The 21,324-nt window shown below is 38.7% G+C and overlaps 1 protein-coding gene across 4 annotated transcripts in view; it reads right to left on the bottom strand.

Annotated features, from left to right (window-relative positions):
* OSBP2 (oxysterol binding protein 2) overlaps nucleotides 1–21,324 on the bottom strand; it is a 243,366-nt gene that overhangs the window by 184,561 nt on the left and 37,481 nt on the right. For 2 of the 4 annotated variants that reach the window (XM_051973135.1, XM_051973139.1), the window contains exons 2-3: nucleotides 6,246–6,454; nucleotides 5,936–5,968 (exon numbers count right to left, since the gene is read on the bottom strand). In XM_051973135.1, the coding sequence (XP_051829095.1) occupies nucleotides 5,936–5,968; nucleotides 6,246–6,454 (242 nt within the window). The remainder of the gene's footprint in view (nucleotides 1–5,935; nucleotides 5,969–6,245; nucleotides 6,455–21,324) is intronic. The other 2 variants (XM_051973137.1, XM_051973136.1) reach the window with 1 other exon arrangement.

Raw genomic sequence — 21,324 nt, 5'->3', positions numbered from 1 at the left:
GTGGGAGTGGAAAGAGAATGTACAGAAGAGAAGCAGGGAAGGCAGAAAGGGTGGCCCTGGCAATGCTGGCCAGGAGTAACAAGCTAAGAGGAACTCGAAGGCTGCAAAGCTGGGTGATGGTGAAGATGGAGGGGGCGCCCTGGACAAAGGAGTGTCAGAGGAAAGGTAATGGATTCTGTTTTGGACATGCTGAATTCTAAAGGTTTATGGGACCACCCGATTCAAGAGAACAACAAAATAATGTGTGACTGGAGAAGAGACTAGGGCTAGATTCACAACTCTGGGATTTAGCCATCACCATGGGAAGTGGTAAGATGAACAATTTCCAGGAACAACCAACAGAGTAAGGTAATTCAATAGGAGAGAAGGAAATGCACACTCATGAAGTAACTACTATGTGCCAGGTTCTGTACCAAGCAGTTTACAAATATTATCTTATTTCACACCATCAGCATCAATCAAAAACATGTATAATGACTTGAGAAACAATGGAGAGAGAATACTCCAAGGAGGATGTGGAAGATTTCTGGCTATCTAAATGGCCACAAAAAGTTCAATGTAACAAAAGCAAAAGCTGACTCAACTCAAAGGTTTGTGAATATAATGAATGACAGACTGACTGAACCAAAAGATGACTCCTCCAATTATATGCTTCTTTACTTAAAGAGTTTAGATTACTCCCCTCCCCAAAAAGTCTATAAACTACTACAGAAAAAAAAATACTGAGAGGCAAAAAGGGTGTGCCAAACAGTTCCAGGGTGCAAAAAGCAACTACCAATTCAGTGACTATGAACAAGCCACTCAAAAAATCCTCAGCATTTACACCTCCATTATGACAAGCCTTTGACTTAGTTCCACACTTATGGCTTACTGGTGGTACTGGCACCAACACCTTAATTTTAAAAAGAATTAATATAAAAATTGCGTATTTCAAAAAGAAAATTTAAGCTCACTAAGGCTCTGTTTCACTTTATATCCATTACAATCACCCCAAAGAACTGAATACAGGTTTCATTACAAGAAAGAAGCATATATTAAGTGCCTAATCTGTGTTAGGCTCTCTACTAAGAATATATATAAATACACATATATAAAAAATTATAAATATACATAAAAATATATAAAATTACTTTTGATCAAAACATCTTAATAATCATTTCATGAGCATGGAGTATAGAAAGTACATGACTCAATAAAAGAGCACATTATACAAGAGCTATTTCACCTTGTGAACACTTTCTCCAAGGTTATCAATCTATAATTTGAACTCACTATCTGTAAAGCATTTGGCACAGTGCTTCACATTTGATAAATGCTTATTCCTTTCCCTTTCCTATAAGTGCAAAATTCTTCACAAACACCAAAAAACAAGGGTAAAGATTCAAGGCTTTGACCTTAATCTGAAGGTGATGATGAGTCAACAAAAAAAGGCAATGCTTACTCTTCTCAAGATCAAACATAATGAGCAAAAGGTTCAAGGCATAAAAGCCCAAAGAGAAGCTAAGGCTGTGAATTTTAATAGACTGTTATCCTAAAGTTAAAACTAAAGCAATATGACACATACAATACAGTATACACAATGGAGTTGATGGAAGATAATATAAGGGAGGAGGACCCTCACAGCTAGAAGGCCTCCTATGTATTCAACTGAAACGAAAACTCCCAGATCTCTCTATTCAGCCCTAGTATATCTCCTGACTTCCAGTGACACATCACCAGCTGCCTACTGAATATCTCAGTGTCAACATGCAGCAGGAATCCTAGACTGAACATGCTCAGGATGTTACAACTCATTGTTTTTCTTCCAAAGTCACACTTTTTCTGAATCTCCATATTCCTATCAAGAACACCATCCTCCTCCTAATTACCCATGTTGACAATTTCCAAGTCATTCTTGAGTTCCCTCTCCCTCATCCTATCTATTCAACCTATTACCAAATTCTGTCATTTTCACTTTCATGATATCTCTTGTATTCATCTACTTCTTTCCACTCTCATAGCCATTAATCTAAATCAAGCCTCCACTACTTTTGCCTCAACTAGTACAAAAACCTGCTAGCCAGTCTCCTTGCCTCATGCTTCACTCAGTTACTTAAGTGATTTCCCTAAAATGGAGCTCACTAATCATAGGGTCTAGTGATTCTTTATGAGTCAACAATCAAAGAGAAAATCCTGTTGGGCATTTAAAACTCACTTTATTAAAGCCTGGCCCTCTCCCATCTTTCCTATCTCTGTGCTCCACGATTTAGCAACATTGACCTATATGCTGATTTTCACACTGGTTGTCTCCATGCCTAGAACATTCTCCCTCCCAACTTCTGTCTCTTTGAATCCATGGCTTCCTTCAAGACTTACTTAGGTTCACAGGACAAAGTCTGAAAAATGTAAAGGGCTGAAGCTCTTGAGTTCATGCACTGAGATCGGACAATCTAGCACTTAAAGCTAACTACTGATTGAACAATACTCTATAAGCATATGCTTTCAAAATGGCCCTTCCCACTATTCTGTGTTGGCTCGATCTGTTGGTGTAGGGATTAGAGGGTGGAGTAAGACGAGCCAGAGTCACTTTTGGGCAGGAGACGAAGAAGAGAGGTATGGAGATTCCTGTGTCCATTCCTCTCATTTTGACCAAGAATAAAGACCAAGGACTTTTGCTTATCCTGACTCCAGCTGATTCTAAAGTATCCAGGATGTTAACTTGGTCTTCACAGAAAAACCCAAAGACTCAGTTTCTGGGATAAGAACTCACTATTTGACAAAAACTACTGGGAAAATTGGAAATTAGTGTAATATTCTTCTCCAAATATGATGTTCTCTGGGAGCAGCAGGTTTCTTGGGGGGCTTCTAGAAGCAGTCTTCGTTTCACTTCAAAGTAATCACCCCAAATGCAGCCAAGGATTTATCCTTTATTGTCTCCTTCAAAAGTCTTATCTCCTTCACTTGGGGCTCGGTTAGTTTTCTGGAGGCCTTCCGGATCTTGGTTTCAGTGTTCTCCACAGGACAGCCTGCCACCACTTCTCTTGTCTTCCTTCGTTCTGCCCGACTGCCATCTCTGACTTGTGAATCTCCTCAACTGAATCCTGGATCTGAATCTCCTGAAGTGCATTCTGGTTGAGGCTCTTAGCTTGTATGTGCTCTCTTAAAGGTGTGAATCTTGTAGAACTTTTAATAAGTACTAAGTACATTTAGAGAACTGGTAAGCACCCTGCTGAACAACCATTGTCTCTATCAATTCCACTGACTTAGCACCTTGTAAGAATCCTAACAAATTAGTATGGCAGAAACTTGGCATTGACCCATACCTAACACCATATAACAAGATGAGGTTGAAATGGGTTCATTATTTAAACATAGAGTGATATTATAAGCAAATTAGAAGAGCATAAGATAGTTTACCTTTCAGATCTGTGGAAAAGAAAGGAATTTGTGGCCAAAGAAGAACTAGAGTACATTATTGAACACAAAATAGATAATTTTAATTATATTAGGTTAAAAAGTTTTTGTACAAACAAAACAAATGCAGACAATATTAGAAGAGAAGCAATAAACTGGGGGAAAATTTTTTTTTAAATCAAGGGTTCTGATAAAAGTCTCATTTCTAAAATATATAGAGAACTGACTCAAATTCATAAGATTTCAAGCTATTCTCCAATTGATAAAGGGTCAAAGGATATGAACAGACAATTTTCAGATGAAGAAATTGAAACCATTTTTAGCCATATGAAAAGGTGCTCTAAAGCATTAATCAGAGAAATGTAAATTAAGACAACTCTGAACAAGAAGAGATTATACAAAGATCAATTCTGATGGACGGATCTCTCTTCAAAAATGAGATAATTGAGACCAGTTCCAATGAGCTTGTGATGAAGAGAGCCATCTGCACCCAGTGGGCACCGAATGTGAGTCACAACATAGCATTTTCACTCTTTTTGTTATTGTTTGTTTGTATTTTATTTTCTTTCTCAATTTTTTTCTTTTTTATCTGATTTTTCTTGTGTAGCACAATAATTGTCTATGTATACATATATTGGATTTAACATATATTTTTACCATATTTAACATATATTGGATTACTTGTCATATAGGAGAGGAGAGGGGGGTAGAAGGGGATTTTGAAATACAAAGTTTTGCAAGGATCAATGTTGAAAAATTATCCAGGGATATGTTTTGAAAATAAAAAGCTTTAATAATAATAATAATAAAAGATTTACACACACACACACACACACATACACACACACACACACACACACACACACACACACACACACACACTGTCTCTCCCTTATCAGACTATAAATTCATTAAGGCCAGGAACCACTTTTGTAAGTACTTAGTAATGCTTATCTAGTTATTCCATCACAAAATCCTCTTCTTTTCAAGGAACATTAAAATGAAATAGAATATCACATTTATGCTGTCCTTTAGGGTTTTTAGGTAAATCATGGATCATCTTCCCTGGAAAAGCCCTCTGAGCTCATCCAGCTCACATTCTAACCTCACTTCATCTGAGGCTCATGGAATGATTTGTCCAAGTTCATGCAGCTAACTAAAAACAAGATAAAACAAAAAATCCAGGACTCCTCATTGACAGGAAGCAAAAACACTTAGGCACGAGCCCTGGCATTTCCTCATCTATAAAGTGAAGGTAACATCTCCCAGGGTGTTACAAGGAAGGTGTAACTGAAAGCTCTGATTCCTACTCAAAACCCAGAGCTCTCTCTACCTTTGATGACCATGTTAAAACACAGGAAATTCCACACAGGTGTTCAGAGACAAAAGAATAGACATTTAGAACTAAGACTAATTTCCTTATTAGGTCCCAAGACCCAAGTCACAAAGATGCTTTTACCTCAAGAGGGGAAAACCATGGTAAGCCATATCCCAAAATCTAGGATTAACAAAACTTCTCTTCTTTTTTCATGAGCACCCTCTACATCAGAGTGAGTGCAGGATAGGAACCAGGTGGTTGGCTCATCCCATTTCTGCCACGCATTCGCCATGACTTTTAAGCCAGGGAATTTCCTTCTGGATCCCAGACATCTTAATGTAAAGTGAAAGCTGTGGAGCAGCAGATGATCTACAATCTTCTCTAGTTCTAAGATTTAAATATATCGAATGCATGAAGTCTAGGGCACATCAACATAATTTCACAGCATCAGAAAGAGTTATCTGACCTTGGAAGACCAGTAATAAAGAGGTACACATGAAAGAATGGGAAAATATTCTTTTAATTCCTAGTATTTGAAAGCAGACAATGGGTATAATTCTGGGCCTTCAGTCAGGAAGTCATGGCTTCAGATCTCACATCAGACATCAACGGATGACTGGGTATCACTTCATATGCCTAAGGCAATTCCCTTGGATGTATCTACTGTTGGCATTGGTGAAGGGACTTTCATAAGAAAGGGGCATTTTGAAAGCATGAAATAATGAGTGAATTTATCACTGAGATTAAACAAATTCAGTCTTGGAAGATGTCTAAGGATAGGCCAGAAGGACAGCCAGTAAGCAAAAGCAAGTTCAGATCTTTCAAAGAAAAGACTCGATAACTTTTGATGTCTTCTGTGCACAAAAGTAAAGAAGACAAAAAATGTCTGCACCATACACTGACCAGCTAAATCAAGGGCCTAATATGGAAATATTAGTCCCTGCATTTCACCCCATTATTGGCCTGCCTCAACTAAATCTGTCCCCAAATCAAGGCCAATATCCTTTAATTCCTCACAATTCTTCCTTTTGCTTTAGTATGCTTTAGTATGAGGTTTTAGATGCCATGCTCTAAATCTACTTCTTAAATCTGATTTGAAGAATCCTGATGAAATACCCTGATTTATCCAGGATAACCAACCCAAATCCTCTGACAGAAAGCATGCACAGCAACCCCCCACTATAAATAACTCCACTGCTGTTCATGAGAGCCCCATGCAAGTACCTCCTGTGAGCACTGACTGCAATTCCCGATTTCCTTTAAAAAAAGAGAGAGAGAGAAAGAGAGAGAAAGAAAGTCTCACTGCTATATAATCTTTGGAATCTGGAAAAACAGCAGGCATTTATAAAATGCAAACACAGACAAAGGCAAGCACACATGAACAGGAATGATCCTGGCTCCCTGAGTCAAATGCCCACTACAGTGAAGAGGAACCTTTTTAAGCCCCCTCCCCTTTGTTTGGCTGTTTAGCTTCCTACAGAATGCATCCTGATGAGGCAAAGGCCCCACGTGTAGCCTGGCCAAAGGACTTTACCTGACAGGGTGCTCATCATGCGGACAGCCTTGGCCCTCGCCAATTCCAAAGCACCCAGCCACTGCTGCCTCTCCACTTCTGATCCGGCCTTTAGGTGATAGGTCCTGCCCCCATAGGAGAGCCAAATATTACAGGAATCCTCACGGTCAAAATGAGCTGTGGACAAGTTGATGGTTGCACGACAGTTGTAAGCCATCTCCCCCTGATTTCTGCATGATGACAAGAAAGGAAACTGTGTAAATCTCCCATAATTCACATTTACACTCCTAGGGGAAAATGAATAATTATACAAAAATAAATGAGGGCTGGCATTACCAAAGTCTATGCCATTTTTAACATAGACAAAAGTCCTTTCTCTGTCTCTGTTTCTCTTTCCCTCCTCTCTTCTTTCTTCCTCTTTCCCTGTCTTTGTCTGTGTCTGTCTGTCTCTTGTCTGTGTCTCTGCATTTCTCTTTCTCTCCCCACCACGATTCTCTCTCTCAGGTCTTCTCTTTTTCTCTCTCTTTTCCTCTCAGCCCTCCCCCTCTTAGTATTACTCCTAGTGTTACTAGCTCAGTACAAAGCTGGCTCTTTGATAAAAGGCCTCTAATTTGTTTTCCCAGCTCCAGGCTCTTTCATCCCCAATCTACCACATTAGTATGCATAAAGCACAGGTACAGCACAGGTACAATACAGGTCAGCCATCAACTGTATTCTCTAGCCCACATCTTGTCCACACTATAAAAAAATTTTTGTCAAAAATCTTACTAGGATTTGGGTAAACTATATCCCCAATCAAAAAGAGATTTAGGTTACTATGATATTTGTTCTTGACAGAGAGCTTCTTTTTCTCAATCTTCACTAACCCTTCTTGTAAACAATTAAGAATTGTAGACAATTCTTTCCAGAATTTGAAAAAATCAAAATCAGGCTCACTGGCCTGGTAGAGCCTTAAGATGCTAATATTTCTTCAGGACTTTTTCAAATTTCACTGACTTTTATTCAGCAATAATATCCACCAATTTTTTTCAATATCCTAAGATGTAATTTTCTAGTGCCTTTAACTTGCCTGTCAGAATCAGCCTGGTATTCAAGGTCTTCCATCATGTGGTCCAAATCTTCTCTCATATACTCTATGCTCCCTAAACACAATCACCCAGGTTCTTCCTCTGTTTCCCTATTTCATTTTTTATTACCTCTTCCAGACTACCATCTTCACTTGCTGAAAGTTTCTACATCCTTCAAGGCCCAGTTCAAGCTCTGCCTCCTTCAACAAGCCTTCCCAGATGGCCCTATAGTGGCTAATGAACTCAGCATTCTGGAATGTTTTCCTTCTGAAATATTCTGATCTAAATGAAAACTAGATGTGGTCCATTCTTCCTTGGTTTGTTGTAAACCCTTTGGAAGTAGAGTACATGTCTTACTGATCTTAGAAGTTCCCTGATATTGGAGGAGAGGAGTCTAAAGGAGTCTTCCTGACTCTAGGTCCCGTACTCTATCCACTTATCACTGCCCTGACCCACCCTATCCCACTTCAAAACCACTCTTTGTCCTGAGTTCAAATATGGCCTTAGACATTTACTAGCTATGATCCTAGGCAAATCACTTAACCCTCTTTGCATCAGTTTAATTCATCTGGAAAAATGAACTGGAGAAGAAAATGGCAAGTCATTCCAATATCTTTGCCAAGAAAACCCAAAAGGGGTCACGAAAAGTCAGACATCCCACGCTATCCTAGATCTTTTATAGACAAAGTGATATTTGATGATTCTAGTGGATAGTGAAATTATTGGCAAAGTGGAAAGAGTGCTAGGCCTGATGTCAGGAAGAAATGAATTCAGATTGACTGTATAATTCTGAGCTGGTCATTTAATCTTAATCTGCCTGAGCTTCCGCAACAGTAAAATGGAAATAATAACAGCACCAATATCTCAGGATTGTTGTAAAGATCAAATGAAATAGTTGTAAAGCCGTTTCTTACTAAGTACACGTGCCTGACATATAGTAGGCACTTTATAAATGCTTTTTCTCTTCCTCTGCCTGTTGAGCCATACCGCTATCATCTTGTACTTAAAATTCAGTTTTTGAACCCAAATATTAGGTTTTACTTTTAATCCTATTAAATTTCAACTTAGAAGCAACATGGCACAATAGATACAAAGCTAGCTTTGACCCTGGACTCAGGAAGACTTCCATTTATGATCTGTCTCTGGGTTGAGACTCTGAGTTTCTCAGTGCCCAAATAATTCTTGCAGACTATAAGCTGTATCGCATCCACAGAAGGAATTTCCTTATTGAGAAATCTCACTGTGGGACCACAACACTCTGTTCCTGAGTGATTTAAAAGTGAATTTAGAATACTGAGATAAGAATTTATGGCCCGCATAACAAAAGTAATCAGTAGAACAGAAAAACTGGAATCTGCAATGGAAAATCTTGCCAAAGAAACAAATGAGAACAACAGATTGTTGAAATGAAGGAAAATTTAGAAGAGAAACTAAAAACAAGAATATTAAAAGAACACTTGTTCACTATGCAAGCAAAACAATGAAGACAGGATGTGTGGAGAAAATCTAAGAATATGACAGAACAAAAAAATTTAACAGCATCATAAAGAAGGAAATAATAAAAGAGAACTGGTTGGAACTTCTAAACAAAAAATAAAAATTACCAAATGAAAGATACACAAATCCTTTCTGGAAAAAAAAAAATCTAATGCTGAAAACTCCAAGATACATGGTAGTTATATTTAGCAATTTTATTCACAAACAAGTTCTACATGCCATCAAAAAAAGACTTTCAAATGCAAAGGAAAGGACACGCACATAACAGGAAATTATTCTATATACACTAGAAAACATAGGAGGAAATGGAGTACTATGTCCCAAAGAGCAATGAAGCTAACAATAAATGGGATTGACTATTTAACCATAAATGAAGAAAGATGAAGGATGAAAAACAAAGAAGCATATCAAACGTTTTTAGAAAGAAAACGAGAACTGAAGAGATTATTTGATTCTCAAATTCTCCAAACAACAGAAATTATGATTGATTGGTTGATTGACCTTTGTTCTTAAAGACAACAAAAATGACATCATTATGTTGGAATCAACTGTGTGGCTGACTACGGCTGATCAGACCAATAGGAGCTTGGAAGGCTCTGCTACAGACTGGGCACCAATAGTTCCTACGAACATTTGGAATAGAAATGTCTCTAGATTTGTACATCTCACATTCTTTTGAGCTACTATAATTCTGCTTCCCACAGAACAAAGCGCCTTCTTTGATGCAGGCATACTATGTTGGATGATTTTTTGCCAGTGTCTCCCATGTCTCCCAATCAATTCCAAAGTTCTTCAGGGAGACAATGAGAGTACCTGACTTCCACGTGAGTGCCTGCCTCATGGGAGTTCTCTGTCAACAATCTTTCAGGCAAACGTATGTGGCCAGCCGTTAGAGCTGTGCGCTCGAGAATCTGGATGCCTGGCAATTTAGTTCGAGAAAGGAACTCGGCATCCAGGACCTTATCTTGCCAGGTCATCTTCAGACTCTTCCTAAGACAATTCAAATGGAAGTGATTCCATTTCCTGGTATGGTGCTGGTGGGCAAACAACAATGAAGTCAGCAAAACAGACCTTCAGTTTGGTGGGCAGCCTAATATCTCTTCTCTCCCACACTTTCTTTCAAAGTTCCCAGACACTGAGCTATGTCTGGCAACAACCTCATCATCTACACGGACATCTCTGCAAAGTATAGCACCAAGTAAATGTCTCCATTTGCTGAAACCAATGATTCCAAATATGGACGATGTGATGCTAATTGGGGGAAATGCTGTGTTTTCTTGGTGAAACAAGCCAAGAAAGTAACAGCAGCAAAAGGACCACAGAGACATGGGAGACTTTTTTCTAACGGTACACAAGGAGACAGGGATGAAGGTAACCCACGATACCCCCTTTTGCACAGAGAATCTGAAATGAAATCTGCATCAGTAGTTGTTTGTGTTTACAAATGATTCATATTAAGAAAATGCCTCTTTGTAGAGGGCTGAAACTCTGAAAAGTTGTACTTGAATCAGACAGCAGAGCACTTCATGCTAATTACCTGTTCACAGTAAATATGCATACATACATTTAGATGAGATGGTGATGTGTTGGCTCTCCTCACCATTGGTGCTTGCTGAATGTGTGGTGGTGAGGTAATCATAAGCAAGGATTGGAGAGCGGAGGGAGGGAGTTCAGAGTCACTCTGCCCCAGGACGAGGAGGAGAGAGACTTAAGGCTCCAGACTCCAGAGTCCAGGAATCATCGTTAGCAAGCCTCATGGCAGCTAGCCTGCCTCCTTCACTTCTCCCCTCTGACTGATCCTGAGGCCCTCCAGGGAGCTAGCCTGGACATTATACCTCTTAACTGCCTGCTGAGAGATAAATACTGTTAATAGGAAATGCATCTGATAAAATTTCCTCCTTTGCCTGTTTACCTCTCCATTAATAATAATAAACTCCCACTCCTCATTCATTTCAGAATTTTCTTCTGGATGTCCTGTGACTTTCATTTTTCGGAGAATGTTATTCCATAATGACTGCTTGGTAAAATCACATGAAGAAAACTCTTTTAAAATTTGGGGAAAGGTGGGGCAGTGAATAGAGCACCAGCCCTGAAGTCAGGAGGATCTGAGTTCAAATCTAATCTCAGATACTTAACACTTCCCAGCTGTGTGACCCTGAGCAAGTCACTTAACCCCAATTGCCCCAGCAAAAATAAATAAATAAATAAAATATGGGGAAAACTCTTTTAAAAAAGAGAATGCAGAACACTGTAAAACATCATTTGGCAAAGACTGTCTGTTTTGTTCTCATGCTTTCTTCAAGAATGTCCTTCTGTGATGAACCTTGGATTACTCTAGAAAACTTGGTAAATACAGGTTGTTAACAGTTAATATCTTCTTGCCCTCCTCTATCCATTCCTTCTTAAATCCACCTTATTTCTCCACAAATCCCACGCTTCTATTCCTAAAATATAAGTAAGACCATGTCAGTCTTATGTTCAAGAAACTTCAGTGGCTCTGAATAATTTTTAGAATATAACACGAACTTCTCTGTTTAACAGTTGAAACCTATGACAATATGACTCCAGCCTGCCCCTTCCTCCCTTGCTCTCCCCCACCCCTTGCTTCCTGTTTGTTGTTCCCTATGTACATACCATCTCTTATCCCCCTGCCTTTGCACAAGTTTTCCCCTATGACAGAAATCCATGCCACCTCCCCTTTACCTGTTGGGATCCCTCAAGGCTCAGCTCGAGAACTGCCTGCCCAGTTTCAGATATTTGTCTTATATGTTCATTTGTCTGTGAACATGATGAATTCCCAGTACCCAGAATACTGATAGGAGGCAGGAACTCTTAAATTTGCGTCCTCCTCAGACCCTGGCCAATTCACTTGTCTCTTTCCTCCTCTGTAAAACAGTCACAGCATCTGCTTCACCAAACCCTGGGGAGGACCAAATGATGTGTAGAATAGTAATTACATCTACAGTGCCCAGCATGGTGCTTGACACATATCAATGTGCCATAGTAGTGAATTCTAATTAATAGAATACTACATAAATTGTAATTAATATATCAAAATATACTAGATTTGTACAAAGTCAACTATAAAACTTTTAATCTTTACAGAAATAAAGGCAAACAAGAGAGGTAATATGGTATAGTGACTAGAGAGTTGTGCTCTCCTCAAATTGGGAAAGCCCAGGCTCATATTCTGCCTCTGACTCACAATCTCTCAAGGACATGAGGCAACTTTCTCAGACTACAAATTGTAGAATAGGTGCCAAAGGATTTTCTTCCTAAAAATTCTCTAGACCAATTAAATTGCAGTTTTAGTCACAAAAAAAGGAAGGAAAAATAAAATAATTAGGGTAATATTCAGTGATCCCAATTAGGATGGAATAACATAAAAATGATATAATAGATAATACTTCATAATTTTATACATTTAATGTTACAAAGATCAACGTACTAGCCAATTACTCTATGAAATTAAAATAATGTTCACATGGAAAAAACGATCAATAAAATCAATAGGGAATTATAAAAAAGAAAAAGTTGAAGAGAATTGAATTCCCAGATTTCAAATCATTCTATAAAAAAGCAAATCAAAACTGTCTTGAATTTAAAAACAGAAAATAGATCAGTGAATAAGAGAGTTTCACACTAGGCATTCACAAGAGTTTAAATTTTTATGACTGGCCATACAAAACATTTACTTCAAAGAAAATGTGACCTCAATGTTATGTGCTTTCAGCACAGATCCCAAACTAACCAGGTTTATCTATCCTGTGCAATGCCAGTCCATGTTTTCCACAGATTTTTCCAAAGAATGCACAATCATGACAAAAGTTTTTTTAATATATATTCTGAAGTTCCCAGTGGACCACTGATCTGTTATCCTTCATTTCTTTCACAAAACCAGTCTGTTTTCTCTTTTCCCAATCAAACTACTCTTTTTGTTTTTTGTCCTTATATCTGAGTACTTGGGAGAGTTTCTGGCATACATATAATAAATGTCCAATAAATCCTTTTTTTTATTTATTCACCTATGATAGAGATTTGGGAACTGACTGCAGTCCTGGGACTTTTAGTTTATAAGGACAAATGTTCATATTTAGCTCTTAGAACAATTAGGAACTTTAATAATCTGGAAAGTAGATATAAGCCATACCTAGAACATACTGCAGGGGTCCTCAAACTTTTTAAATAGGGGGCCAGTTCACTGTCCCTCAGATTGTTGTTGGGCCGGACTATAGTAAAAACAAAAACTTTGTTTTGTGGGCCTTTAAATAAAGAAACTTCATAGCCTTGGGTGAAAGGGACAAACGTCCTCAGCTGCTGCATCTGGCCCGTGGGCCGTAGTTTGAGGACCCCTTACTAAGGTATGAATTCCAAACAAGGAATGGGGGCTTCAGGAGCAGAGCAACAGCAGAACTCCTCTTCCCACCCTCCACCCCTCAATTCAATGAGCTGAAAAAGAATCAGTAGCAACTGGTAAAAATCATTAAACATCTATTGAGTGTCATTGAGGAGAGAAGTAAAGATAAATCACCAGCATTAGGTGAAAAGAGAAACTAGAAGAAGAAAGTGAAAAAGAGAACTGGGCAGCAAAGAGGAAAGAAACTGAGCACCAAGAAACACCCCCGGGCATTTCAAAACAGACACTAAAGCTATTCCCTGAACCTCCCTCTGAACTTGGGGAAGTTCCCCAAAAAGCCTGTTTACTCCCATTACCACCCCATTTCCTCTCTAGTAATTGGAAGTACAATTTATTCTGCTTGCTTCTTTTACTTTTGCCTCACTCCTGAAGAGACAACAGAATCAAACTAAAATTTTAATCAGAGTAGAAACAAATCTCTGCCTGGATGTCATGAATTTCCTGACTGGGGGCACCACGCTATGATAATTTTTACAAAAATTCCATAAAATTAAGGAAACCTGGGGTCATTTTATTTTACCTCTAGCTAAAAAGCAAGTTCATCGTTTTAATAGATGGGGCATCAAACTCTCCAAAGGAAAAGTGGAGCAGGAAAGAGTAGTTAAGTGTACCTTCCACTGCCAACACCTGCACAAGTAGTAAAAGAGGAAGATGCAGAAAGATCAAGTGCTATCCAAAAAAAACTCTACCCCCCATCACAGTGCAAACCCCTTCTAGGACTCATCATAGTGTATGGGGTGCCCAGAAGGTGAGTGATGATTTCTACCTCCAGAGTTTAAGGGTTCTGAGAGAGAATATGGATTATGGCAGTTGGTCATCCAGTGTGCTTCCAACTGATTATCAGCCAGATTTAATTAGTCTTTTAGAAAGGGTAATTGCAAATAAGTATATCAAGGCAATCATTATAGAAATATACCCTCCAAATTGGGGGACTCCTCTTCCCTTAGACATACCATGGAAAGGCTGGGCTCCAATGTGGAGAATACACATTGGCCAAAGAGTAAAACACTCAGATCCTGATTACCAGAAGTTCTTCCCTCCCCTGGTATTGTAATGAAGTTTTCCTTAGTATAGGTGTTGGCTGGACTCTGTGGGCCACTGACTCCTTTTCTGGAGTCCCAAAGTGGCTGTTTCTCAGTGTATCTACTTTTTCCTCAGCTTGAATACAATTCCACCATGAGTGATTTACTGTCAGAATGCCTATTCTGAACTGTCTTGTGTTAAAAGCAGAATCAAAGGAGGGCCCTGTTCTTTTAAGCAATCACAAGACATTTCCAGGGGGGTGCCATTTGTCTTTGTTCAAAGATAAAAACAGTTTCTTCCTACAAAATTGATTCAATTAACTTACATCCTTGATTAAATAATTAAATCGACAAGTCTGAGCCTTCCGTGTTTCCATTAAATGAAATTTTCTCAAGAATCTATCTTAACAGCATTTCGGGAACCTAGTTCATTAACTGGGACTACAATATGGTTTATTTGTAGCCACTAGGTGTCTCTCCACCACTACAGATCACCCATAACCCCAATTTTTCAATAATTGCAAATTTATAAGATTTGCAGTTACAGAGTCTTACCAGAATATGTATGCTGCTAAGGACAGAAAGGAGTGAGAAAGGGAGTAGGAAAGGAAGGGAAGAAAGGATAGATGAAAAAGAGTAAAAACCTTTTAGAATCTTGATCAATGAACTAATTAATTTTGACAACAAGAGAATTTGAAGGAAGATTCTAACCTGTCTACTGGCAAAAAGAAGAGTCGATTATAGCAATGAAGCATTATGTGACTAATATGATCATTTGTTTTGCCTGACTGAATTACTTATTACAAAGTGAGGGTCTAAAACGAGAAGGAATTTCAGAGGCCATCTTGTTTAACCCCTTCATTTTATTTAAATATGCTACTTTAAAAAAAAATTATTTTTTCCCCAATTACATGTAAAAATAATTATTAACATTCATTTTTTTACACCTTTTGAATTCCAAATTCTCTCTCCCTTCTCTTCCTCCTCATTGAGAAGGAAAGCAATTTGTCATAGATTATATATGTATGGCCATGCAAAACATCTCCCTATTAGACATGTTGTGAAAAAAAAAAAGACTAAAAAAAAAATCCCAAGAAAAATAAAGAAATTGTTTTAACAAGTATGTTTCAATCTACCAATCTGCATTCAGACTCAGTTCATTCTCTGGAGATAGATAGCATTTTTTACCCGAAGTCCTTAGGAACCATCTTGAAATCATTGTATTCCTGAGCAAAGCTAAATCATTATTATAATTAATATTGCTAAAATGTTCTCCTAGATCTGCTCACTTCATTTTGCTCATATATGTCTTTCCATAAATCTTTCCCTTCATTTTAAAGATGAGAAACTGAGGCTCAAGTGGCTTAAACAGCTTTCGCAAGGTTACAAAGATGGTATCAGAAGTAGAATTTGAACTTGGATCCTTTGACCACAGAGCAGCAAGAATGTTGGAGGTTTTTTCCAAGAATAATTGTAAGGTCTATATGTACAAATATATGTAAATGTATGTTTATATGTCTATGTATGAACACACACATATATGTACACATATATACACATATATAACATATAGCACAGTCCTTTTTGTAGTAGCAAAGAACTAGTGTTAAGTTTCAATGGGGAATTCACTGAAGAAACTGTGGTCTCTGCATGTAATATATTATTGTCATTAAAAAATAACTAAAGAAATGGATAAAAAGAAGCCTGGGAAGAGCCAAATAAAGTAACACAAAGCAAACTACACAGGACCAGGAGAACTACTTATTGTAATAATTTCACACTGTAAATTCTGAAAGGCTTAAGTCTGATTAATGTAATAACTGACCAACCATCAACCCAGGACCAATGAAACAGGCTTCTCATATCTTGACAGAGAATGGATTAGAGGTAATCCTTGTGAGACGTGACTAGTTACAAAGAAGGCCAAGGACTATTGGAGAGGAGGAAATGGGCAGAATTAGGAGAGGGAAGCTAATGACAGTGATGACAAACAATGAATAAAAGAAGAGAATGGCAGAGCAGCATTTATAAAAGGGGGGTTTCAAAATACAACACAGACATAGAGACACTTTGGAACTCATGTGGAACTGAATATATATACTCACAATGAGATTCGGTGTCATACATGATACTTTTTTCTATTCTTTATGTATGGGTATATATATTAGTGATTTTTAAATGCAAAAGAATAAAAGTTTTACTTTTTAAAAGAATACTGGTGTTGAAAGGAGAAGTTTTTTTGCACCAAGTAGCAACTTCCTAGATGCAATTCAGCTTGCTTTTTTCTTCTTAGGCATGTATCTATGCTGCTCTGGAATTATTCTTTCCATCCACATAGAAAATTTCTGGTAATTAGATGAAATGATTCTGTAACCAAGTCTAAAAGAGTTGCCTGTTGAACTGAGAGGCTAAGCGCCTTGGTCAAGGTCACACAGCCAAGCCACAAGCAGAGGCAAGGGCGGAACCTGTCCACAACATATATAAAGGAATGCACATGAGAGCCAATTCTCTTTTAGTCAACAGTCAGCAAGTCATCGAGCATTTATTGAATTATGTACTATATCCTGCACTAAGCACTGGGGATACAAATAAGTAAAAGGCAAGAAGCTCAGTCTAATGGGGAAAACAATTGTAAAAATAAAATCTACACGTGATAAATGGAAAAGGTACTATCCATTAAAGAAAGGCTTCTTGCAGAAGATAAGATTTGTGCTCCAACATGAAGGAAGCCAGGGAAGCAAGAAAAGGGAGATGAGGAGGGAAAAACTTCTGCAGACAGCCAATGAAAATGTCCCAGGTCCAGAGATGGAACACACAGTCCAAGGAACCAAAAGGAAGGTTATTGGATGGCAGAGCGGGCAGCAGGGAGTAGTGGAAGAAGACTGGAGGGAGAGGATGAGGCCATGGGGGCTTTAGAAGCCAAACAGAATTTTATATCTCATGCTGAAGGCAATGGTCAGCCATGGGAGTTGGCTGGAGTGACATGGTTAAATTTGGTGAGACCTGCATTTCAGAAAGATTAGTTAGATAGCTGAGAAGATGGACTGGAATGGGGCAAGACCTAAGGTAGGGACACCAACTGGCTAGTGGTGGCAATAGTCTGCCCATAAGGTGGTAAGGGCTTGTACCACGTGGTAGCCGTGTCAGAGGACTTAAGGGCCTGTATTTGAGAAATGTTAGGAAGATAAAATCCTTCGGCTTGGACGACAGATTGCAGGGTGGGATTGAGAGAGATGAGAAATTGAGGATAATCCTTAGGATACCAATCTGGGTGACTGGGAATCCGATGATATCCCATACAATAATAGAGAAATAACAGGGACATTCACTATACATACTAAGTATGTGGGGGAAAAAATATACACAGACACACATATACACATACATAAACAACATGCATCATGGCATAACCATGTCATTTCCTAATTCTACCAGAGGCTAGTGGAGCATGGACAGAGCACCAGGCCTGAAGTCGGGAATATATAAGTTCAAGTCTGAGCTCAGTATACTCACTAGTTAGCTATGTGACCTTGGGCAAGTCATTTAAACTCTGCTTTAGTTCCCTCATCTGTAAAATGGGAATGCTCATAGGACCTACATCCCAGGGTTGTTGTGAAGGTCAAATTGAGATAGTAATCACAGTGTACTTTGTACAGCACCTGGTATAAAAATGTTAGCTATTGTTATTGTTATTATTATTAGTTTCTTTCTCCTCACCTCCAAATTATTTTTACTGACTTTGTATATATTTTGCTCCATTTATATTTATGTATTCTTTCCCCAGTGGAATATAAGCTCCTTGACTAATATGGAAATGTCCTGGGCTCACTCTAGGCTGCTTCCACTTCCTGCCTGGTTTCAGTTCCATTGAATAGTTCTGTCTTTTTTTTAAATTGTACTCCCAGGGCTTAGCACAGTGCCTGACATGTAGTAACTTAATTACTTAATTAGTAACTTAATAATAAACAATAAATGTTTGCTGAAATGGAATGGATAAAACTTTTCTTAATTGAAAATAAGTGAGAGGGATGACAGAAAGGACAGTCTGTTGGAGGAAATGGGATGGAATGGGCTTGCTCAAACAGGTCATCACTTAAGAAAAGCTTATCCAAGGAGCCAAGGAGGAGTCAATCAGGGCCCCCAGTGTGACAGTGTCCCTCTATCTCCTGCTGCACTGGCCTCCAGCCAGATCTCCAACCTCTATTAGGAAGGATGACATCCTTCGTCTAAGGAAAAACATTCTCATATCTTCTCAGACTCTCCACATCCCGATTATTCAGAAGCCTTGTAGATTACCTCCTAAACCCCATTTCTTATCCTTCCCATTACCCAGTAATTCCTTATTTCCATCCCCCTCAACCCTCCCAGCCCTCTGAAATGCATACTCTGTAAGCAACAAGCATCCCTTCCTCTTGGATCTTTTCTTCTCCTTCTAGATGCGGGCTATTACTACTGAAGCCTGACTTCCTCCAGATGACATTGTTCCTCCGACCACTCTTTCCAGTCCTGGCTGTACTTCATCATTCTCTCCAGCTCTTTGGTCGAGACAAAGAAACTGGAATATTCTTTGTTTTCCACTGCCTCTTCCAGTTTCTCCTCTTACATCCATCACTTGCTTCCTTTGAGGTTCTTGCCTTTTACACCTATCACACCCTGATCCTGATAGCTATTGCTTATCTTGTCACTCTCTTTCCATCCTCAATAGGATCAGTACTTGGCTCACAATTTTTCTCTCCTCAACTCTGCCCTCATACTAGGAAACTCCGACAATCTAATTAGTTTGACCTTCTCTCAAATTAAGCACTCAGTTTCTCAGCCTCCTTACTTCCCAAGACACATACCTCCATTCATCAGCCACATAAAGATATCCATATGCTTGATCTTGCCACAACCCACAAATATACACCTACATTTTCAAGAAAATCTCTGTATCCAGCCCTAATCTATCAATTTTTCACCTTTCCCTGTGACTTCCCTTACATAATCCTAGTCTTCATGACTTCCAATCACTTGACCCGTCAGTTCTCCCCCAGTTCATTTCCCCTATCTCTTTTCCCTATCTCAAGCCCTTGATGAACCAATGCAACTCTACACTAGCTTCTTTTCTTAAATACCTAGCCTTCCCATCATCTCACCAATTACACCCTACCAAACATCAGCCATAGATCACACCATTCAGTGCCTCCACTCCTACACACATGCTTCTGGAGGAAGGAAGAGAAAATCACATGATGATTCTGGTTGGGTCCTCTACAAAGTTATGTTACACACCTCAACTTGGCCCTCACTGCTGCTAGCCAATACTTCTATACCTGTCTTATCAACTCACTCTTCCATTCCACCATTGTCTTTACAACACTTTCTTTTTTTAAATAGTATTTTCACCAATTATATGTAAAGACAATCTTTAGCAGTCATTTTTACAAAATTCTGAGTTCCAAATTTTTCTCCTCTTCTTTCTCCTCTCCCCTCAATTAGGTTATATATGTACAATCATATAAAAATATATTTCCACATTACTCATAGTTGTGACAAAAGAAATAAAACTAAAAGGAAAAATATAAAGAAAGTGAAAATAGTATGCTTTGATCTGCATTTAGAATCCATTAGTTCTTTTTCTGAATGTGGACAGAATTTTCCATTGTGACTTCTCTGTAATTATCTTGGTTCATTGTATTGCTGAGAAGAGCTAAGTCATTCATAGTTGATCATGATACAAGGTTGCTGCTACTGTGTACCATGTTCTAGTTCTGCTCAATTCACTATGTATCTGTTCACAGAAGTCTCTCCAGATTTTTTCTGAAATCTGCTAACTCATCATTTTTTACAGAACAACAGTAATCCATTACATTCATATACCACAGTCTGTTCAGCCATTCCCCCAATTGATGGGCATCTCCTCAATTTCTAATTTTTGCCACCATAAAAAGGGCTATTATATTTCTTACCACTTTTCATCCCTCCTCAAATTTCTCATGACTCCCCACCCCACCCCCAACTCTCTCAATTGAAAACCATTCCTCATATTTTGCTGAAAAAAAATTAAGGCTATTTGTCATGAGCTCTTGCCTCTTCTTCATCTCACCTCACCTGAGTATCTTCTCCCATTTCTCCTTCACCCCTGTCTCACATGAAGAGGAAAGCTTATTCCTTATCCAAGTTAAACCTCCCTATCTGTTTGAGCAATTCCATTCCATTCCATCTCCTCCAATAGATTGTCCTTTCTGTCATCCCTATACTTTCACTTATTTTCAATTTCTCCCTGCCTGCTAGTTCATCCTCTACTGGCTCATGCCTATAAATATGTCTGTACCTCAACCATCCTGAAAAAAAATCCTCATTTGATCCTTTCTTTTCCACTATTATCCCATAGCTCTTCTACCCTTTGCAGCTATACTGCTAAAAAGGCCCTCTATCATAGTCACCCCAATCTTCTCTCTTCTCTTTCTCTTAATCACTCTCTCCTCAATGTTCTCTTCTCTCCAGGATCTCAGGATTCTACTCTCTCCAATTTCTCCTCCTTCTTATCTGACTACTTCTTCTAAGTCTCCTTTGCTAGGTCCTTCTCCAGACAACATCTTCCAGTGCAGGTGGTCCTTTAGGGCTGTGTCTAGAGCTCTTTTCTCTTCTCTTCCTTTATGCTACTTCCCTCAGTGATCTCATCAGCAACCATGTATTTACTTATCAACTCTATGCTAATGAATCTCAAATCTACCTATCCTGCCCACAACCTCTCTGCTGATCTTCAGCAGACATCCAAAGGTGGACTGGAATTATACTAGAAAACTTATGCTAAATATGTCAAAAATAGAACTCATTATGTTTCCCTCTAAATCCTTCCTTCCTTCTACCTTCTCTATACTGCAGAGGACAATCGCATCAAACCCTGCTGATTTCACCTATGCTGCATCTCTGGCATATACCTAAATATGTCCCCTTCTTTCCTCTTTCACTGCTCCCCTCCCAGTACCAGCTGAATCTTCATCCTTGCACTTTGGCAATAGCTGCTGACGGGTCTTTCTACCTCTAGTCTCTCTCCACTCTAGTCCACCCTCCTTTTGCCTACCAAAGTAATTTTCTTTAAATTCAAGTCTCAT

Source organism: Antechinus flavipes, chromosome 1, assembly GCF_016432865.1.
Source record: "Antechinus flavipes isolate AdamAnt ecotype Samford, QLD, Australia chromosome 1, AdamAnt_v2, whole genome shotgun sequence".
NCBI classification, from domain to species: domain Eukaryota; kingdom Metazoa; phylum Chordata; class Mammalia; order Dasyuromorphia; family Dasyuridae; genus Antechinus; species Antechinus flavipes.
Note: the sequence above shows the minus strand (reverse complement) of the source record. Positions and strands in the feature narration are given on the sequence as shown.